Source organism: Micropterus dolomieu, linkage group LG13, assembly GCF_021292245.1.
Source record: "Micropterus dolomieu isolate WLL.071019.BEF.003 ecotype Adirondacks linkage group LG13, ASM2129224v1, whole genome shotgun sequence".
Classification (NCBI taxonomy): domain Eukaryota; kingdom Metazoa; phylum Chordata; class Actinopteri; order Centrarchiformes; family Centrarchidae; genus Micropterus; species Micropterus dolomieu.
This window is the reverse complement of record NC_060162.1, coordinates 27,313,494-27,334,328: the sequence shown is the minus strand read 5'-3', so window position 1 is coordinate 27,334,328 and position 20,835 is coordinate 27,313,494. Positions and strand designations below refer to the sequence as shown.

The 20,835-nt window shown below is 41.4% G+C and overlaps 1 protein-coding gene across 1 annotated transcript in view; it reads left to right on the top strand.

The window, feature by feature from the left end:
- Positions 1 to 20,835, top strand: part of dcc (DCC netrin 1 receptor) — a 370,318-nt gene that overhangs the window by 237,902 nt on the left and 111,581 nt on the right. The window contains exons 10-13 of the mRNA XM_046066250.1: positions 8,333 to 8,492; positions 15,845 to 15,999; positions 17,655 to 17,803; positions 18,098 to 18,236. Coding sequence (XP_045922206.1) covers positions 8,333 to 8,492; positions 15,845 to 15,999; positions 17,655 to 17,803; positions 18,098 to 18,236 — 603 coding nt within the window. The remainder of the gene's footprint in view (positions 1 to 8,332; positions 8,493 to 15,844; positions 16,000 to 17,654; positions 17,804 to 18,097; positions 18,237 to 20,835) is intronic.

Genomic DNA, 20,835 nt, shown 5'->3' with positions numbered 1-20,835 from the left:
ATTTCCTGATCCCAGTCATGCTCCCCAGAGGATGAACCTTTAGACCTCCAGCTTAGTGCACCAAAACTTACTGTGATTTTGATCCTGGCATTAGTCTCTCTAGGATCATTAGCAGAATCACTAGTGTAAGCCATAGTTGACCAGGGGAGAGAATGACAACGTGAACCATGTAGCAGGCTACCTTGGATTGTGTGTGCCACTTGGATATTCCATTGCATTTAAATTCAGTCAATTCATTCAAGTCAGTTTCAAGTATAACCATCATTCAATGAGATGACAGCTGTCTGTGATGTGACCTGAAAAGCAAGCCATGATGGACGATACCTATCCATGGTCCAGGACCAGGATACATATTGCAGTGTAATGACATCTCTAAAAGGACATTTCACCACTCATCAGCTCATACAATTAAGTATGTGAAAAAATACAAATTCACTGAACGTTGAGGCATTTTTAGTGACTTTTACGTTGCAATAAAGACAATTTAAACTTAACACTTAAGGAAAAGTTAACTGGTTTTGGTAAAAAAACAACACAACCTGTGTCGTACTTCAAGTCACTGTTGACTTTTCAGTATTTAATCAAGACCGCCATCTTTCCTGAACCTTCACCAAGTGTTTTGAGTTGACGAAACCATAAAAATGTCCATCAAGCTTTAGTTTTCAAGAGTGGAGTTACAGTTGCATTGTAAGTGAATGTTCTGCAGAGTTGTTCACTATGAACATTTTGCACCTTTGCAGTTACGTTCATTAAAAACATTTCCTCATTTTACCGATGGTATGTTGGACCTTTTGTGTGTCACGTTGTGGTGAATATCAGTATAGGTGTGTTTTAAGGTTAAAGTAGCTACACTCAAAGCTTGGATTTTTACTCAGAACTACTGATCAGGCTGATCAGGCTGTTAGGTCAGCTCTCTAAGGTCACTTCGGTGTGTGTTTGGGTTTTTTCATGCTGATGATGGTTTCAAGGTTCAGTGTGTGACCTGCGTTTCCTGCTTTCACAGTAATAACACCAGGGCTCCAGATACAGAGAACGCCACATTGCACAACAGAAAGACACAGAGAATTACTGCACTGTACTACAGAGCTTTTACTGAAAACTACACACACACACACACACAGTGCACACAGCTTTCAGGGTAAATTAATACACACACTCTCAGCTTTCACACGAAATTACTGCAAACACAGACATTCACTGTCATAAGCAGGTTTAAAACTACAGACAGAGCTTTCACAACAAATTAGAAAAAACACACGCACACGCTCACATCACCTCTGGAACAGTAAAGGAACAGTCCAACATTGAGCTGTTTTGGGTTCTGTCTTTCCCAGAATCGGAGAAGATGGACATCAGTTTGTGCGTCTAGTGCAGAGAGAGGATGTGCCTGGAAGCAGCTAGCTAAGCTCTATAAAAAGTAAATAATGTAGCCCTTTGTTCATCTTTATTGTTTAAAAAGCCTCAGTAATTGCCCAAAACAGCTGCTTACTGTAGTTCTTCTCAAACAAACAGGAGGTAATGCATTTGTTGGGGACTATTTTCAGCGGCGAATCAATCGTCATTTGGTATTTCAGTGAGTGCTAGGTCAGCAGGAATGTGTCCTGTATGTGGGACTGAGTCCATATGAACTACAGCGTGTGTGTTCATGGTGATGAAGGAACATGCCACCCTATGCAGCAGTGAGGCTCACTGATGGGTTTGTAGTTTCTGGACAAACAATGGAGCTCTGTGGCTCAGAGGAAGAAAAGATTTCTAGCTGTGAGGCACACACAATACATGTTTCGTGGATACATTCATTGTTGGTTTTGCACTGCACATTTGTAAAATATTACAAGACTTGACATTTGATAATGTCAAAGAGAAAATATACAAAACCTAAGTGGAAAAAGAAAATGCTATCTGATTCAAATGGATTTGATTCTGTTCTAGTATAGGCTTTTTTTCTGTGGGTCTACATGCCTTTATTCAACTTTCATGCATTCATTTCTATTTCCACCTTCGGGTCAGTTAGGTCACACAGTATGCACACACACACACACACACACACACACACACACACTCAACATTTTACAGATTTTACTCACTCACCCACACTGGTGGAGATTTACAGGAATAAATATCCATTTTAGAGGAATTTAAAACTAGAGGGCAGATAGGAGTGTGTGTGTGTGTGTGTGTGTGTGTGTGTGTGTGTGTGTGTGTGTGCGTGTGTGTGCGTCTGTGTATCTTTGTGTAATACAGGCGTTTTTAACAGCAGCTGGCTGAAATGAGCCCTGAAATTGAGTGCAGAGAGAGAGACAGTATGAATGTGAAGCAGAGTGAAGCTGAAGCGAGTGAACGAGCTCAGCAGTCTTCTTCTGCATAAATAGAGGTTAGAAAAGAGAGTGAGAAAGAGGGCGAGGGAGTGAGGGATATGGAGAATATTTACAGGCAAAATGATAAAGAGCGAAAGAGAGCGATTTAGTCTGCATCTGTTCTACATATCAGAAGTCCTCCTTAGTCTACTACAGACAATAAAATATGTATTGGCATATTTAAACTCGTTTAACTTGGGTTATTCTTGTTTGATTTGCACAACAGAAACTAATGAGACCCTACTATCTGTAATACCTGCTTTCAGTTAGCAGAAGCAGTAGCATTCAACTCAGATACAGTAAATAGACTAAATAGTCAATCTGGGGTGGTTGGCAGCAGTCTCCAAGCTGCGGCAGCATTAATGGCAGTTGGCAGCACCAGTAGCGGCAGCAGTTAACAGCAGCAGTATCTGTATTAACGGCAAGCAGTAGCCGTTAGCAGAGGCAGTAGCTCCTAGCAGTGGCAATCACATTAGCAGGTGCAGCAGTGGTTAGCAGTGGCAGCAGCTCCTGGCTGTCACAACAGCATACAGCAGCGGTTTTAGCAGAGAGCAGCACCAGCAGCAGCTAGCAACCACAGTTAGCAGGTGCAGTTGCTCCTGGCAGTGGCAACAGCATACAACATCAGCAACAGTAGTAGTTAGCAACAACAGTAGGCTATTATTGTTGGCTGGCTGTCAGAGCAGCATACAGCAGCAGCATTAGATGTATCCATGCAGTTGTTTTCATGGACTGCAGTGGTGTACATTCAGCACTAAGGTAGATTAGCTGATCCAATTACTTCATATTGAATGTGCTAGAATCCTATTATTGCATCTAAAGGAAACAAGACAAGAAAAAACCCTTTTACTTCATGTCAGAGACCAAAATAAAATAAAACTGTTGCCCTCAATCAAAGCGTAGCCTATTTGTGTGAAAGAGGCAGCAATCTCGTCTCGGGATCACAGGGACCTCACAGATGTAGTTGCTGGTAATTACTACTAACTGGACTTTTATCATGTGAGTCATTGAACTCAGCTCTGACCTCATCTTTGATGAAAACAGCTGCGCAACATTGTTCTCGTTCTCTCGTCATCTTCGCTTCTTCGTCTTCTGGATGATGCCTTCTCGCATGCCGACCACGCAAACATTGGTCAAACTACCTGTCAATCGTTACCCTCAGCAGCACAGCAATAGCCAAGAGACAGAGCAGCAGCTTGCTTGTCAACAGAGGCACATGGCACATGGCACATGAACAGCATTAAAAATTCCCAAATGTAAATTCCCAGATTGATTACAGAAAAAATTCCAGTGTTTTCGTCTCGGTGGGGATCAGTGTGAAGCAGAATGCGTGATCTGAAAAGCTGGTACGTACGTGTCAAGTAAAGTGGCTAGCAAGCTAGAAGCCCACATAAGTTTTGCAAAAGACAAAATTGCAGCTAAATGAGAGTTTGTTTTTTAATGTTGAGGGCCAAAAGTTGAATGGAAAGGATGGATTACTTTATGTATTAAAGTTCAGTTACATAGTTGCATGGTTGCTGACTCATTTGTCAGTTATTTATAGATGTACGTATGTATGTATGAACGTCAGTATAAACATAGATTGTGTTTTGTCATTTATTGTAGGTACACGTTATAGTTCTCCAGAGCATTGTTTTTGGAATCACACACATTCAAAACAAAACACATTTCTTTGCTGCAGAATCCTCAGGGCTGAAACCAAACTCCCCTAAAGATCATTCAGGCAACAGAAACAATATAAATGCAGAGTAGCTTGTAGAAAATGGACAGAGTGATGGAAAAAACATGAGGCTGCGTTTGTGTGTGTGCGCGTGCAGGTATCATCTGTCGTCGGGCAGACTACGGTGTAATTTTCAGCACTTATTCAGATTGTTTTCCAGCTCTTCTTCTGTGGTGTCTGACTCTATTATTTACCATACTCGTCTATTTTCAGCTGAGTGACGCTTTACTACTCAGCGCCGGCTGGTCTTTTTGGCCGGGTCACCGAGCAGGAACGAATCTGCCCTTCACACCCCGAAATCTCATCTCATAGACACCAGAGGAGGTGTGTTAACACTCTTTCCATCTCCGCCTTTTCTTCCAGTTTCTCCTTCTTCTGTTCTTACCCTTCAGCGCCTCATCTTTTCTCCTAGTTTGTTTCTACACTTCTTTATCTTTCTCTTCTTTTACTTCCTCGGTCTCCTCTTCTGTTTTCCTCCATCTCCAGAGGAGAGGAGGAGTTGTGATGGTGTCAGTTTCATTTTAGATGATTAGTTTTCAGACACACACACACATTCACACACACACACACACACACACACACCACAGCTGACCCAGTTGTTTGTGTGTGAATGTGTGTGTGTGTGTGTGTGTGTGTGTGCGCGTGCGTGTGTGCGTGTGTGTGTGTGTGCGTGTGTGTGTGTGTGTGTGTGTGTGCGCGCGCGTGTGTGTGTGTGTGTGCGTGTGTGTGTGTGTGTGTGTGTGTGTGTGTGTGTGTGTGTGTGTGGTACATTGATTATTGCTGTGCTCTGCCTTAGGGATTGTAGCAGTATAATTGGTGGCAACTTAAAAGCAATAGCTGCTGTAACACTGCTGATCACACACATCACACACACTCTCATAGGGATCTAAGCCTTTCTCCGTCTGTGTTCTTGTGGACTTGTTAAAGTGCATCAATCATTGCCCAAGTACTGTTGCAGTTCATTTACCAAGAACAGTCCAACTACCTGGAAGTGTTTTGCTCCACACATTATAGCAACTTAGGGGTAGACAAAGATCCCATCATGCATTTCTTATCAACTGGCAGTGATGGTGGAGGATATGGGCCAAACCAAAGCTGTTTTACAGAGGAGACATGCCACTTTAAGAATCCTCAACACAACTCTATAAGGAAAGCCCATAATGCCAAATATGGCGGTTATCCCGACCCTCTCGCTAGGAAGCCTATCGGCTGCTTTTAACAGCCGAGGCGGGAAACATATTTCAGCCAATCGTGTGGTTCCACTGACATAAGGGTCTGTTATTCTTCTACTATGCATGCGTGGTAGTGGTGACGCATGCGTAGTAGAAGTATAACCAGTCGGGAAAAATGCTTTTTAAAACTTAGCTCTGGCTCTCTCCCCATTCATTCAGATAGGAGCCTGGTCTTGTTAGTCCGAAATAGCTGCCCAGAGGCATTACCAAGATGGCTGCCGAGTGGCAAGACTTGCCTTTAAGGACTTTGGCTTTTGAGATTTTTTGGTGGAGATTTCAATTATGAGGTCAGTTTATTAAAAATAATGCCTACTTGAAAAATTGTTTTCGGGGATGTGAGGACCTGCTAGCAGGGAATGAATGGCCATCGCAGTGATCACTGTCACTGTTCATTATTTTTTAACCCTGATGTCTCTTTAGAGTAACAAACATAAGATATTTTATTTTTGGCAAGATAAACTTAGCTCTTAGTCTTATTGTAACACACAATACAGTGATAATAACAGGCGAACAGATTTGTTTGTAATTATGCTGTTGTCCCAGTGGCAAATTACACATTCTTGCAAGTTTAAATTTACTAGTTGGAACTCCCAAGAACACAAGTTCAAACTTGGTGTACTCATAATTGAGAAAGACCTACACTTTGCTGACTGTCTCATGAGCCTCTTCAAAGCTTTACTCTTGTTGGTTGTATGCACTGTCAATCACATCTGTCAAAGCAGTTCTTAATGAAGCCCATGGAAGGGAAGTAGGCAGGTGGGAAAATAAAACCAGTAGAAACAGGAACATTTTACCAATTCAACAACTGTGTAGCGCCACAGCAATTTGTCGTTACGACCTTTTCTAGTCAAAGTGTGGACAGCAAGAACAAGAAGTTTATGGCGCAGACTTGAAGGTGTTTGTCATGTAAATTGTAAAATGGAGGTTGAAACTGAAATCTTTCAAAACAACTTTCATATTATTCTGAATACAGAAGGTGATCATCAAAACTGTGAAAAAATGTGAGCAACCATTAAACAGGTTTGAGTAGTAACCAACCAGCACCTCAAGAGGGATTTCCATTTTTCACTTTGCTCTCATTTTCATTCTTTTTCAGTGTTTCAAGCACTAGAAACAAATACACATTCAGGAAAACATTTTCATCCAAAACACGTCATTCCTGTGACCTGGAGCTGCTTGTGTATTTAATTTTTCATAATTAGAAGACGTGATGTGTAGTCAAGACAAATGACCCAATCATCTTGATCTTTGTATCTTATGTGGATCAGGAACAACACAAAGCCTGTTAATGCACATTCTTAAGATCCACCCAACAAGTTGAAAGTTCACCTCAAGCTGCCAAAGATAAACTCCTCCGCAACGGAAAAATAGAGACTGTCTGGAGACCCGAGGGGCATCTACAATGTGCAAGAAAATGGTCACTGACGGGGGTAGCCGAGCTTGCGCTGGCGTTTGCATGCTCTGGTTCTGATTACCTTCTTAAAGTAAAGGCATGGTCACACCAGAATCTAAACTGGTAAAATACCGCCGCAAAATCAGTTCATTCCAAAGAAATCCCAGCCCTCAGTGGATCCACCTACAGCAGCAAGTTCATCTCTGGTGAACTAGCGGTCTTGACACAGCTAACCTTTGAGGGAATGGAGAGAACTATCGTAGCTTGTTAGCTGCATTGCACCATCAACTTTTATTTAACCTTCAGTGTAGGAGCACAAACTGTTTCACAAAAGTTTACTGACAGTTTGATTGACATTGAAATAAATGGTGCAAATATGTCTTTTGCATAAGCTGGGAAATCTTATTTTCTCAAGAGGAAAATGATGAGCTAGTGTGTTGATGGTAAACAGTAGTTTTCCAACTGGTCTTGCAAAAGTAGTCCCGATGTCACCAAGTTATAAGAACCACATATTGTTTTGAAGTTCATCTTTCTAAGTCTGTCATATGACCCTTGCCTTGCATATTGAATCAGTCCCTCAGGAGTCTCTCAAAGCGATGCTTCTGCATGTGTCAGCCAGCCCTGCTAATTTGCATATCAAGATCTTATCGCAATGCAGGCTCGAGATAACAAAAACGCTAATAAATACCAGGTGTAGCTGGAAAGGTTACGCCTGGTATTTTCAGTTATCAGATGTCATTATCCAGATGAAATATCCAGATACAGATTGCTGGTTAAAACTGGGGTAAGCAATTTATTTCAGAAGAATATTTTTTTAGGTTTGTGTTTAGGGGAGTGGCTTTGGAGGGAGGCCTGAAGGGAGGCAGTGGGATGTTTTCAGTTGGACACATTAACAGTCTAGCTATCTCTTTCTGGTTTCTCCAACGTTGCCTACTCCAGCTTTAATTTTGGTTCAAACCTTAAGTATATGGAGCGTAGTAGTAGTAGTAGTAGTAGTAGCAGTATGTGTCTCACATTTTTGTCTTGTCACTTACTGAGTGATTGCTTACATTCTACCTCTACCATTTAAACATGAGTCTATACAACTCCACTATACAACTAGTTATTCCAAAACCCTGTATATGGATTCAAAGGAACAAAATCCTAATTTTGAAGTACATCTATTTGAAATGTCTGCATGAATCCAGCGGGGCTCATTGATAAGATCAGAGGATTCTTAGTCTTTACATTGAGATGACTGATATCTGTTGATTGATGACTCTTCAGATGCTCTGCCGCTTTTCTTGCCTGTGATCTTCTTTACCACTCTTCTTCCTCCTTTTCTTCCTTCTTGTCTCTTCCACGTCTCTTCCTTATCTGCTCATCTCATCTGTCATGTGCTCCTTTCATTTTTCTTTCCTCCGCCTTCTTTGCTCCCCTCCTGCACCCGCCCCCCACCCCCCAACCCTGTCCCGGTCCCTGCTTTTTCTCCCGTCCTTCCTCCTTCCCTTTCCCCTGGATGAATTGTTAACAGAGGCCACGCCCACTCAGTATAGACCTGCCTACACACCGACTCCTCCTCGTCCTCCCTCTGCTCCTCCTGCCCCTTCTGGCACCCCCTTGACTTACTCCTCCTCCTCTGATCCCCCACCAGTGTCCCCCAGCCCAGGCGTTGCCCTCCCCTCTGCCCCCCGCGACCTGGTCCCTGTCCTAGTGTCCAGCCGATTTGTCCGACTCAGCTGGCGTCCCCCCGAGGAGACCAGAGGAGCTGTGCAGACCTATGGCATTTATTACTCCCAGGATGGAGTCGAGAGGTAAGACGGACTTTCAGATTCTAAATCCCTCCTCTTAGGCAATGGTTCCCAACCTGGAGGTTAAGATAATCCCACAAACTTATGTTTACTTTTTTCAGAATTTTTCTAGTGAATAACTAGATCATTTTGCTTTTTAGGGCCTTAAATATAATTCAAATTAAATAATGATCAGAGAATGAAGAATCTGCAATCTTGTGTAGTATTCAAAAGACATATGCAACCTGTGATGAGAGGTAATATGTAAAGTTACCGTTGTTTCAGGGTATCATAAGCCAAAAGGTTTGGGGACCACTGCTATAAGATTAAATAATTTGATTCATAGTTTATGAATGCACAGGCCCATGTGAGAAGTCTAAAAAATGAGATATGGTTTTGTTTTTTAAGCTACAATGGTTAGTAAACCCATGTTGTCGATTGTATACCTGAACCCAGGTACTTTAACCCATGTTGTTGACCTCTAAAACCACACACAAACTGCAGTGTTTTACATTAGCCTGTGGTGTTGGCCCCTGAAGGGACATGAACTCAGGATGATGAAAGTATCCAAAGGTACATGCTGGACCACAGGACCCACAGCATTGACTTCTCCAGGGACCTCAGAACCATAGTGTTTAGTCAGAGGTAGAGCAAAGAGAACCAAAAACATCAAATTGTGCAAACTTTACATATTTTTGTTATATTTTGATGACCATATCTGGATGACCCTTATATTCATTTCTGTACATTAGGTACATCTACAATGGTCCTGAGAGCTCAATGCACTGCAGCTTAAGAAAACACAAGGAAATTAAGAAAACGTCTTTGTTATTTCAACATGTGCCCAGCATTTAGAAAACACGCTGCAAATAGAGAAAACACAACCAAACAGAGAAACGCGCTGTGAGTAAGCAAGCGACTCAAAAAATGTAATTCTACCAGACATTGTAATGATTTCTGCTACAGCCTGTAGCCTGTGTAATCATTTGGGCATTATCAGACCAGAAATATCCCGGGTATAGGCTACAGCAGGCCAGGCACTGTCTTGATACATTTGCTTATTGCTCTTTCCCGGAAAACCATCCATCCTTCGTCAACCGCTTATCCTGCGTACAGGGTCGCAAGGGGCTGGAACCAATCCCAGCTTACATTGGGCGAAAGGCGGGGTACACCCTGGACAGGTCGCCAGTCCATCGCAGGGCCAACAGTAACCAGTACAATACAATGAAATTGGCCTTTTAGTAACTATTTAATACACAATATCATGGAAAAAATTATATGGGTGTCTTTTTTTTTTTAACACATTGTTTATTGTAGCAATAAAGTAGTAGTATAATGAACTGTACTAATTCAATTACTTTTTAACATCTCTTATGCCTAACTGTGAACACATTTTTAATCCTTTACACCAACAACAGTCGTTCAGACTTGCCCTCATGTGAAGCCAACGAAATTACAGCCAGGAGCATTAACGAACCAAGCGGTATCCACTACGTTGATAACGACCCCACCGAGGTTGAATTGCTGGGACTACGTGCCAGTCAGTCAGAACTGAAGAAGCCTCTTGGAAAATGTCTTCCAGTATCTTCAACCAAGACCAGTTGCCCTTGATTTAACCCTCCTTGAAAAACTTGATGACTGAGAATCTCGACAGACATTTTATTTAGTTGTGTTTTCTATAAACCCCATTTCCAGAAATTTTGCAATAAAACAAAAATCTGTGATTTGTTCATTCATGTGAACCTTTATTTAACGGGAAAAAGTACAAAGAAAATTGTTACTGACCAGCGTAATTGTATTTTGTAAATATAAACAAAGTTAGAGTTTCATGCCTGCAGCACACTCAACAAAAGATGGGACAGAGTTAAAATAAGACTGAAATGTCCACAGAATATTCAAATAACATCAGTTTGGAAGACTTCACAATAAGCAGGCTAATTGATAACAGGTGAGGTATCATGATCGGATATAAAAATTGCATCTTTGCACGTTAGGATGGGTTGTGGCTCACCCTTTTGTGCCAAAAACTGTGAGAAAATTCAGTTGAAGTCAGTTCAAAGGGAAACTTTTTCAATGCAAGATTGCAGAGAATTTAGGTCAAAATCAACAGTACATAATATTATAAAAAGATTCAGGTCATTTGGAAACATCTCCTTGCGTATAGGGCAAGGTCGGAGACCACTGTTGAACGTGCGTGACCTTTGAGACCTCAGTCGGCATTGCCTAAGATGTCGTCATACTTACATTACATTTACTCATTTAGCTGTCGCTTTTATCCAAAGCGAATTGCAATTTCTATATATGTCAGAGGTCGCATGCCTCTGGAGCAGAGAGGGGTTAAATGTCTTGGGACACATTGGAGGATGTTTCACAGTAGGGGATTGAACCCGGTTATCTCGCACCAAAGACATGTGTCTTATCCACTGCCCCATCACCACAAATGTAGTCACATGGGCTCAGGTGTACTTCAGAAAATTGTTGTCACTAAAAACAATTTGCTGCTGCTTCCAGAAATGCAACCTGAAACTGTATTAAGCAAGGAGGAAGCCATCAATTGCATGCTTAAACGCCCTTGAGTTCTCTGGGCACGAGGTCATTTCAGATACACCGAAAGACAGTGGAACTGTGTTCTGTGGTCAGATGAGTCCACATTTAGGCATGGGTGATTTGCATGTGTGGGAAGGTACCACTGATGATTTTAGAGAGACATGTTGCCATCAAGGCATTGTTTCTTCCTCATTTTGCATGGGCTATGGCAGTGTGGCTTGGTAGAAACAGAGTGCGTGACAACAGCGGCCAAAGACAGTTGAGTAGCAGAAGTTTTGTATCAAACAAGAATGGACAGAAATTCCAATTGCAAAACTTGCACAATTCCCAAACGATTAGAAAGTGTTATTAAAAGGTGATATAACACAATGGTAGACATGCCTCTGTCAGTAAAATTATTTAAAAAAATCTATTCTTTGTATTTATGTCAGTTAAATAAAGGTTGATATTAATTAACAAATCCCAGATTTTTGTTTTAATTGCATTTTGGAAAATTTCCCAACTTTACTGATCACTCTGCATTAGTTTACATTATTGTTGAGCGTTAAAGTTGATTCTTGATCTTGGAAATGATGTGCTTACATGCAGCTATTGATCAGGGAATGTTCTACATGTTCACCACTTTAGTTTAGTGTTTTAGCATGCTAAAATTAGCAGAGGCTAGTGGGAATGTCATTTGTTTTGCAGACATTTGCCCATAAACCAAAGTGTCATCCTCTGTGGAACATTACTGTCTCCACAAGCTTAAATGACAATCCATCCAAAAGTGGACTGACAGGCCTCTCAACTGACAGACTGACTGACAGATTGCCATCCATAGAGCCCCACCGCTAGCCTGGGTAACAAGGTAGTGTGAACCATGCTACTGTACTGTAGTTCAATGTTGTTGACTTATAAAGGGACAAAGGACTGGTGGTGCAGAGTTGTATACTAACAGAATGTCAAAGACAATACTTTTTACCTTTGATCACAGCTCTGCTGCTCACAGTAGCATTGAATGTTTACTAGAAAAATCTCTGGGTGACATGTAGCGAGTCCCCCGCTGATGTTAAATGGTAACCTCTGACAGTCGGGCTCCAGCTGAAGGCTTTCACATCCAGGCTTTTAAGCTTTGTTACCTCAGGGACTAACCAGCCTGCAGTGCTTTAGGGCTGTAAACGGTACACTGGACAAAAGAGCCACTGAAGTTTCATCATGAAACGATACAACAGAGATTCTGTCAGTCTTAATGACTTACAGAAAGAACAGAGGCAGAGGTTTTGGCAGTTGTAATGACTTAGAGAAAAAAATAAAGAGATGGCCTTTTTCATCACTAATAACTTGCAGAAAAAGAGAGAGGAGTGAGGGAGAGCGACTGTGAGGGAAAACAATATGATTACAGGAAGAAGGGCGATTGAGGATGAAATGTTTTGTCAGTTATAATAACTTCCAGGAAATATATTGACTATGGAATAGATAAATAGGAAAAAAGATCAAGAGAGAAAAATGGGAAAAGAACGAAAGCACAAAGAATTTGTTTTCACTCTCTATTTAGGGGCTTTTGGCAAAATATGTTTTATGCTGTTTGAAATGATTTGGATTTCTATTTATATAAAAACATAGCACTGAATAAAACAGAACACATACATGGATGTCATGTATTTTATTTGCTTTTAAGGTAGATTTTCTATCTGATTAAGTTCAAAACAGAGTGTTCAGAACAGGAGCAAACGATGACGTAGACGCTCATGTTTGGCTCTATGATTGGGTCTCATAAGTCATGCAAAGCAGTAAGACCATGCTACTGACAGAGCTTTTGATTTGGTATTTTTATTAAAATATTTTGTACCGTACAAATAACACTTATGCGTACACTTGCACTGTGCATGTCGCCATTTGCTTTGCGAGAACTCCCAGTTTGTTTTCCGCTGCCACACTCTGTGTTACATTCAGTAACAGTCCCAGATTGTTATTTGTCCGTGCAAAAAAAAATAAATTCTTCGTCTGTATTTCTTTATTCTTTCGCCAAATCTTCTGTAACTACGGAATAGACCATCTGCTTCAGCCTATATGTCGTGAGGCAAAGAGAATAGGTCTGGAGGTCGGGATGGTGGATGGGCAAGTAGCATATGACTTTTCTGCAAGAGACCTGAGTTTGCATCCTGTTACAGACTTGCAACTAACTTACTTTCATAACCACAACCTTTGCCTACCTTCACCCATACTGTAGTTGTCATGTGCAGAGAGTGTAAAATGGCAGAATTTTAAAAGCATTCCCACTGAATGTAAAACAAGACTAAGAGTCTACTGCCATGCTAGCAGCGCTTCAACAACAGTGACAATGACAACTGTTAGCATGCTGATGTTTAGCAGTTATATTGTTTCCGATGTTCATCTTAGTTTAGCGTGTTAGCATGCTAATATTTGCTAACTAGAAAAGATGCCACTCAGGTGCTATACATAATACAGAAAGGCAGGAGGGTAAAGAGAGAGATAAGAGCTGAACGAGTGAGAGACGTTCCGCCCATCCTACTCTCAAATGGAGAGAAAATGAGAAGACTCAGAATGACTGAGTAAAAATTCAAGCAGAGAAAGAATTGTCTCTTGCTGTCTGTGGATTATTTGTTTTTGAATGGACTGAATGACCTCTGACTGTGGCCTTTGAAGGGCAAAGAGAATTTACACTGTGTGACAGGAACAGACCTGCTGGTTAACTCGACGTCCTACTCGGTCTCTCTCAGAGCTCGGAGGACAATATTGATTCATAAACCCTGAGAACTCCACTCTCCTTTAGTATTTATCGGTAACCTTTGTGTCTCTACTGCTGCTGCAGATTTTGGTTGATTTGTTGCTCTGTCAGTTTGTCAGCACCACACTTTGGTCCAGAGACAGACATCTTGACAACTTACTGGAGTGGCATGATATTTGTCGTGAAAATTAACTGTCTGCAGAGGATCATGGTAACCTCTGACAAAATACAAAATACTCTGACAGTATTTTAACGGGGTTTTAAGTGGGATGATTAACAGATTGATTCATGGATTGTGAAATTTTTTAAATTTTAAAAGGTTTTCCACAATTTTTAAAGAGAAAAGAAAAAATAGTGAAAGTCATTCATTCATTAATACTATAAAAAGACATTAATCTTTAATTGAGGTGAAAACACAAGAGTTGTCTGGGTTTTTTTGACAGTAGAGTTAGGAGAGAGCTCAAACCTGTCAACCCAATAATTCATTGTAATTTATTAACCTTTTACAACTAACTGTCACAGACTGCTAGTACTAGGCATAGTGAGATGAATATGAACATGTAATTAATGTATTAAAGGAGAAGACTCCCGTCTTTTGGGTCATTTTTAAAAAGAACAGCTTGTCATAAAAATAATGCTGGTATAAACCAGAGGATACAACTGAAACCTTAAAAGTCTGGTATTTCCTCAACTTTAAAGACATCTGACAGTCCAACAGTGTAATATATGCTGGAAAACCTTATCTCAAACTCATTGCAAGGGTCTGTTGATCAAGAATAGTCCATTTCCTTTCACCACAATCAATCAGTGTTAAAGGGTTTTACCCATTAAAGGTCCCTTAAGATATTACAATCTATTATGGGGTTGCCAAGTTTGAGCTCTGTCCCAACTGTCAAAAGACTCTTAGGCCTTGTTCAGACTGATAGTCCAAATATGTTTTTTTAGGCATAGCCAGATTGATTATAGAAAGCCTGGACAGCAAAAAAAAAAAAAACAACAACATGAAATGTAAAGCTCAAATCAAATTTCAAGGTGTCTTTTGCACCACTCACAATGCGACACACAACAACGATGTTAAATCCAGAGTGACTGCATTTCAGAGCAGCTGTGCAGAATGCTGCTGCGCACTGTCAAGTCGCCGTTTGGAGGGCGAGATGATGGATCTCCATTTCTCATGCTTCCGCGTTGGAAAGCCACCTCACCAGCGTACATAGCTGCTGATGCTCAATAACAAAAGGAAGAATCTTAACATTGGCATTGAATTAGCAGTTTTACTGTTTACCATGTTCCCATAGTGTGCTAACATGATAAAATGTGCTAATTGGCACTAAACACAGAGTACAAGTGAGACTGACGGTAATGTAGAATTGAAATGAGCAGAACAGACGTGCATGTTAAACGTTCTTGTCAGCAGATCGCTTGTTAAACTGTACTCTTTGACTCCCTGGCAGCGGTACAGTTTTCATCCCCCCCCCCCCTAAATGAAGGATCAGTTACAATCTGGAAACCTAACTCTGCTTGTGTCTGATGTTCTGTTGTGTTTCTCACTCCATAAAATCAAGACAAGAAATTGCAGCGAAATCAATGTGACAAAGATTCTTTAATTTATAGGAACATAATTCTTTTAATTCTTTTTAAAAAATATTTAGTATAAAACCATTCCTTTTCACTGCCAGCTTCTTTACAGTGAACTGTGCAGAAAAAGCCACAGTATGTATTTGATGGTGCAGTGGAAACATTTTAATCTTTGCAGTTGTCTCTTCAGTGATTTGGTCATTAGTTGAGGACTGAGAGGCTGCAGAGGTGCTGTAATCTGAGGATTAGCTGCAGTCATTGAGGGATTACACAGATTAAATCTGGTTACAGCTCCCATTATCTGTACTGCAGTGCGATTTAAAAGTTATCAACTCAGAATTTTTCAGATTTTCATAATGAAACAAAACAAAATACAAAAATAGCTAGTTAGTAAAATGAATGTTAGTAAAAAATGCTGTGATGATGATAATATTATTAGTAAAGTTGAAAAATGTTCTTTGTTATGTGTGTGTTATATTTGTAATGAAAACAGTTCAGTGTATGACACTGTGTTTCACTGTGTCAGGGAGCGATCAGTGAACGTGTCGGAGCCAGAGTCTTTGGAGCTGACAGTCTCCAACCTGAAACCAGAGGAGAGCTACAGCTTCAGGGTCATTGCTTACAATGACGTGGGGCCAGGAGAGAGCTCCGCCCCCCTGAGGATCACCACCAAACCTGACAGTAAGACACAGGCGCACAGACACACACACACACACACACACACACACACACTCACCAACACACATTTTCGCTGTCTTTGTTTTGTGTATTGTGTACATTTAAGACAACCCTGATTTTGAAACAACCCCCAATTGTTTGCATAATTTTTTTGGGAGGAAATAATTTTTGAAGATAAGAAACGTCATCAGACGATTCCTGATGTGAAAATTTTGGAAGCTTTTTGAGAAACATTACATCACACGTGGTTAACGTTGACAGTTGGGTTAGGCATCAAGTCAAGTCAAGTCAAGTTTTGGCTGCCCGCTTGAAAAGAATTACAATAGTCAAGCCTGGAAGTAATGAAAGTATGGACCAGTTTTTCTACAGCGTTTTGAGACTGGATGTTCCTGATTTTAGCAATGTTACGCAAATGAGTAAAAAAAGTAGGCAGCTCTTGAAATTTGCTTAAATTGCAGATTGAAGGACATTTCCTGATCGAAAATAACTCCCAGGTTCCTCACGGTGGTACTGGGGGCCAGGGCGATGCCATCCATAGTAGCAATGTCGTTGGACAATATATCTCAAAGTTGTTTGGGCCCAAGTAAAATAACTTCAGTTTTGTCTGAGTTCAGCATGAGGAAATTACAGGTCATCCAGGCTTTGACATCTTGTATGCACACTTTGGCTAACTGATTTGAATCACCCGGCCTGATTGCTACATATAGCTGAGTATCATCAGCATAGCAATGAAAGTTTATGGCATGGTTCCTTATAATTCTACCGAGAGGAAGCATATTTAGAGTAAAAAGGATTGGTCCGAGCCCCGAACCTTGTGGTACTGCATGGTCAACGCTGGTATGCATGGAAGAATCATTGTTCACATATACAAATTGGGACCAACTGCATAAATAGGACCTAAACCAACTGAGGGCCAATCCATTGATGCCAATAAAATTTTCCAGTCTCTGTAGTAGTATATGGTGGTAATTGGTATCAAAAGCAGCGCTTGGATCTAGCAAGACAAGTCAGTTGTCTGATGCAATCAGCATATCATTTGTAACTTTCACCAGTGCTGTCTCAGTGCTATGATGCCTTCTAAACCCTGACTGAAAGGCCTCGAACAAGCATCAAAACTACTTAGTTAGGTTTGGGTAAAAAGAAGTCAACCTGGTCTCACTCCAGTGGCCCTCTGTCAAACTATGACTACTTTGTTAGGTTTAGGCAAAGATTTTAAATACATTTTGTGCGTTGACTCCACATGGGAAACAAACAGCGACATCCTGGGTCAAAGTCCTGTGCTTGACCCATTGCACTGGACGATCTCTTTTTCACTGCTCTGTATACGACCTCTCCTGACTTCAACGGCACATCACAACATTACACTAGAAGCGACTCTACCTACAGGGTCTTAGTTTGATGCATACAGACACTGCCAAAGTGGCCTCACTCTGTGATGTAATGTGACTCAGATCTAATATTCTGTAATTGCTGGAGTCATGAGAATTGTGGGACCTTCAAATGGTCAGAGACCATCACTGTAGTCATGGTAGTAGATGTAGCTGAACAAAGTTTTATAGTATCAGTAGTGATTACAGAGTAGTACTTGTAGTAGTAGTAGTAGTGTGTGCATTTGTGAGTGTGTTTGACCAATATGTTGTTTCTGTGTTTTTCTACAGTCCAGGTTCCCAGCAGAGTGGAGTCTCTCCAGGCTGAGGCTCTGTCTCCCACCTCAGTCCAGGTGAGCTGGGAGCCTCCCAGCCAACCAAACGGCCCGGTGCTGGGCTACAGACTGCTGTGGACCGAGAGCCCGTCTGGCAAGGAACAGGTCTGCACCATCACTGCCATAGCACCGCTTGTCAGAAATCCAGTCTTTATGTGGAGTTTAATAAACCACTGAATATAATCTATGTCACAAATCACAGCCCTTTTTGTCAGTCCAATTCAAGAAACAAACATCGTACACATACTGCTGGATTAAACATAATTTCCATTGATGTCATGTTACTGAGTGAAATGCTTTATTTCTGGCCATCAGCTTGTAAATGTAGGGAGTGAAACCCCCAAGTGTTCGTTACTCTGATAGAATGAAGTGTAATCACTCCTCTGTGCTTGTGTTCAGAGTGTGGAGGTGAATGGACTCAACTACAAGATGGACGGCCTCAATAAATTCACAGAGTACACAGTTCGAGTTTTGGCGATTAACCGCTACGGACCAGGCGCCGCCTCAGAGACGGTCAGCGTCACCACCCAATCAGACGGTGAGCTCTACCTTAACATCTCCTCATATATCCAACGTGGTAACAGCGCTAACTGTTGAGTTCTGTACAAAGCTAGCTGCTGTGCATAAGGTAAAAGCGTGTCAGTTAGCAGTGAGGAGCTCTACTGCTAAAAGCTTCTGATTGTGCTGTCAGTTCAGTTTTAAGATTCTCTCTTAAAACACTGAAACCACATTGGGCTGTTACACATGTAGTGTGCTTCACAATCAGTGTCTCATGCACAGCTGTGTGGCTGTAGGGCTGAACTATTTGGGGAAAAAATCTAATTGCGATTTTTCCGCCACATATTGCGATTACGATTCTATTTGCGATTATTTAAAAACAAAAAAGTTCAGCTGAAGTTCAATATTTACTGCCAGTCTATTTTTGACGGAAGCCGCGTCAAGCAGCAAAACCGGGCAGTCAGACACAGAACGGCATAGAGAATCCAGACAATTTTCAAAATAAACACACTGTCCATACTCCCGATCATATATCAACAAAAAAGACAAAAAAAGAAACAATTTAACTACATAGCCTACCTAATCATGATAGAGGCACAAAAAACAAGGACAGCTGAATAAATTCACAAAATCTCAACAAGTCAGCAAAATCAGGCAGTTAACACGCTCTTATTCTGAAATGCTCCATGTGGGATATGTAGCCTACGCAGAGAGCTGTTATCCGTAGTTGAAGTTGCACAGAATGACAAATTAACAGCGCGTCAACAACGCCGGGCAGCTAAACGCTCCGCTGCTGAAACACTTCAGTGTGAGTTGACGCCGCGGCACAGCCGTTGCTTGTGTCGGTTCGCGTGACGCCATGATCCCATGTTTTTCTCCAGTTTCGTTTGTTTGTTGTAAAATGTACACGCTCCTCACATGTCCTCGCACTGATTGAGTGGGACTATAACAGGAGGCGCATGGCGCTTGTGATTGGTTAGCAAGTCTGTCACACAAGCACGACAACGGAATGAATTTGTAACTGCACGACTGTTAAAAAAGGGGTCAGATGCGCTGTATAATTAACCTACATTTTAATCGCCGTCTTCACGATTAGCTAATCGCATTCTTTCAAATCGCAATTTTGATTTGAAAACGATTAATCGTTCAGCCCCAGTGGTTAGTAACATCCCATCCTTCTCATGCAAGTGCACACAGACATTACCGGCTACTTTATCACTATTGCTCGCTGAAGCCAACGCGGTTTGCTGTCACAGCTCTCTCTGCCACCCCAACCTCCTGCTTATGTGTTTCTTTTGGTATTATTTATTTAACAGGATTTAATGTTCATGTATGTTTATTAAGGAGGAATGAGTTCTCAGCACAATTCTTGTTTCGGCTCTGTTCTCTCTCAAAGCCTTTTCCAACAAATTTAACTGTACGACCATTTGCTATAAATCCTTGGCATGTCAGTGATGATCTCATGCTGTGCTGGTGGGCAAATCAAATCACAATATTTTCTCTCCATAATTGCCACTTGGTTTTCACTTCCTCTTTGCTACACTCTGACAACCATTTGCAACAGGAATTAGAAAACCATGGTATGTAATGCCATTTACACCACATGTCAAGATCGCCAAGTGCAGAGGCAGAAAAACAAGGATTTGGGCCCAAACGCAAGACCCCAAAAGGAGCGGATGCAGTTCATAGTGTTTATTCCAACAATATAGAAAGCCAGGCTTCTATGTAGATGTAGCAGGCGAGAGTCCAAACACGTATAGTAATTCAACATCCAACAGAGCAGAAAACAACACAAAGAACAGGCAGAAATAATCGACATAATACAATGATGGCGCTACAACACATGGCGGGGAACCGGACAATCAGGACAAGAGGAAACAAAGCATGATACCAAACACCAGAGACAGACGATTGCTAGACTAAAACACGCAGATACACGGACCAAACAGACAGACAGACAGACCAAACCTGACACCACAGGTTATGAAATATTGGAGTAAATGTCTACATTTCAAAATAAAATCATCACGAAAATTGAAAGTTACACATGCATACACTTGCCCCAAAATACTGATGACATGACCTCAAGGGCCCTGATTACATCACATTACAAGTAACGATATAATTTTTCTGGAGTGGGGGCATCGGTTAGCTCACCTGGTGGAGCACACGCACCATATGCAAAGGCTAAAGCAAAGTCTTTATAGGCCGCCATCTTGGCAATACTTCCAGGCAGCTATTTCGGACTAACAAGACCAGGCTCCTATCTGAATGAATGTGGAGGGCACTTATACAGGTCACCGGGACATAAAAACAGTTTAATAAGGTTTAAAAAGCGTTTTTCCCGACCAAAATACTTCTACTACGCATGCGTCAACACTTACATCACCACATGCGCAGTAGAAGTAAAACAGACCCTTATATCAGTGGAACCACACGACTGGCTGAAATATGATTCCCGATTTGGCTGTTAAAAGCAGACGATTGGCTTTCTAGCTGGAGGGCGGGATAACCGCCATCTTTGCCGTTACGGGCATTCCCCATAGAGTTGTATTGAGGATGCGATTGAGTGGCGTGTCTCCTCTATAAAACATCTCTGGCTAAAGTCCCCTCTCTCTCTCTCTCTCTCTCTCTCTCTC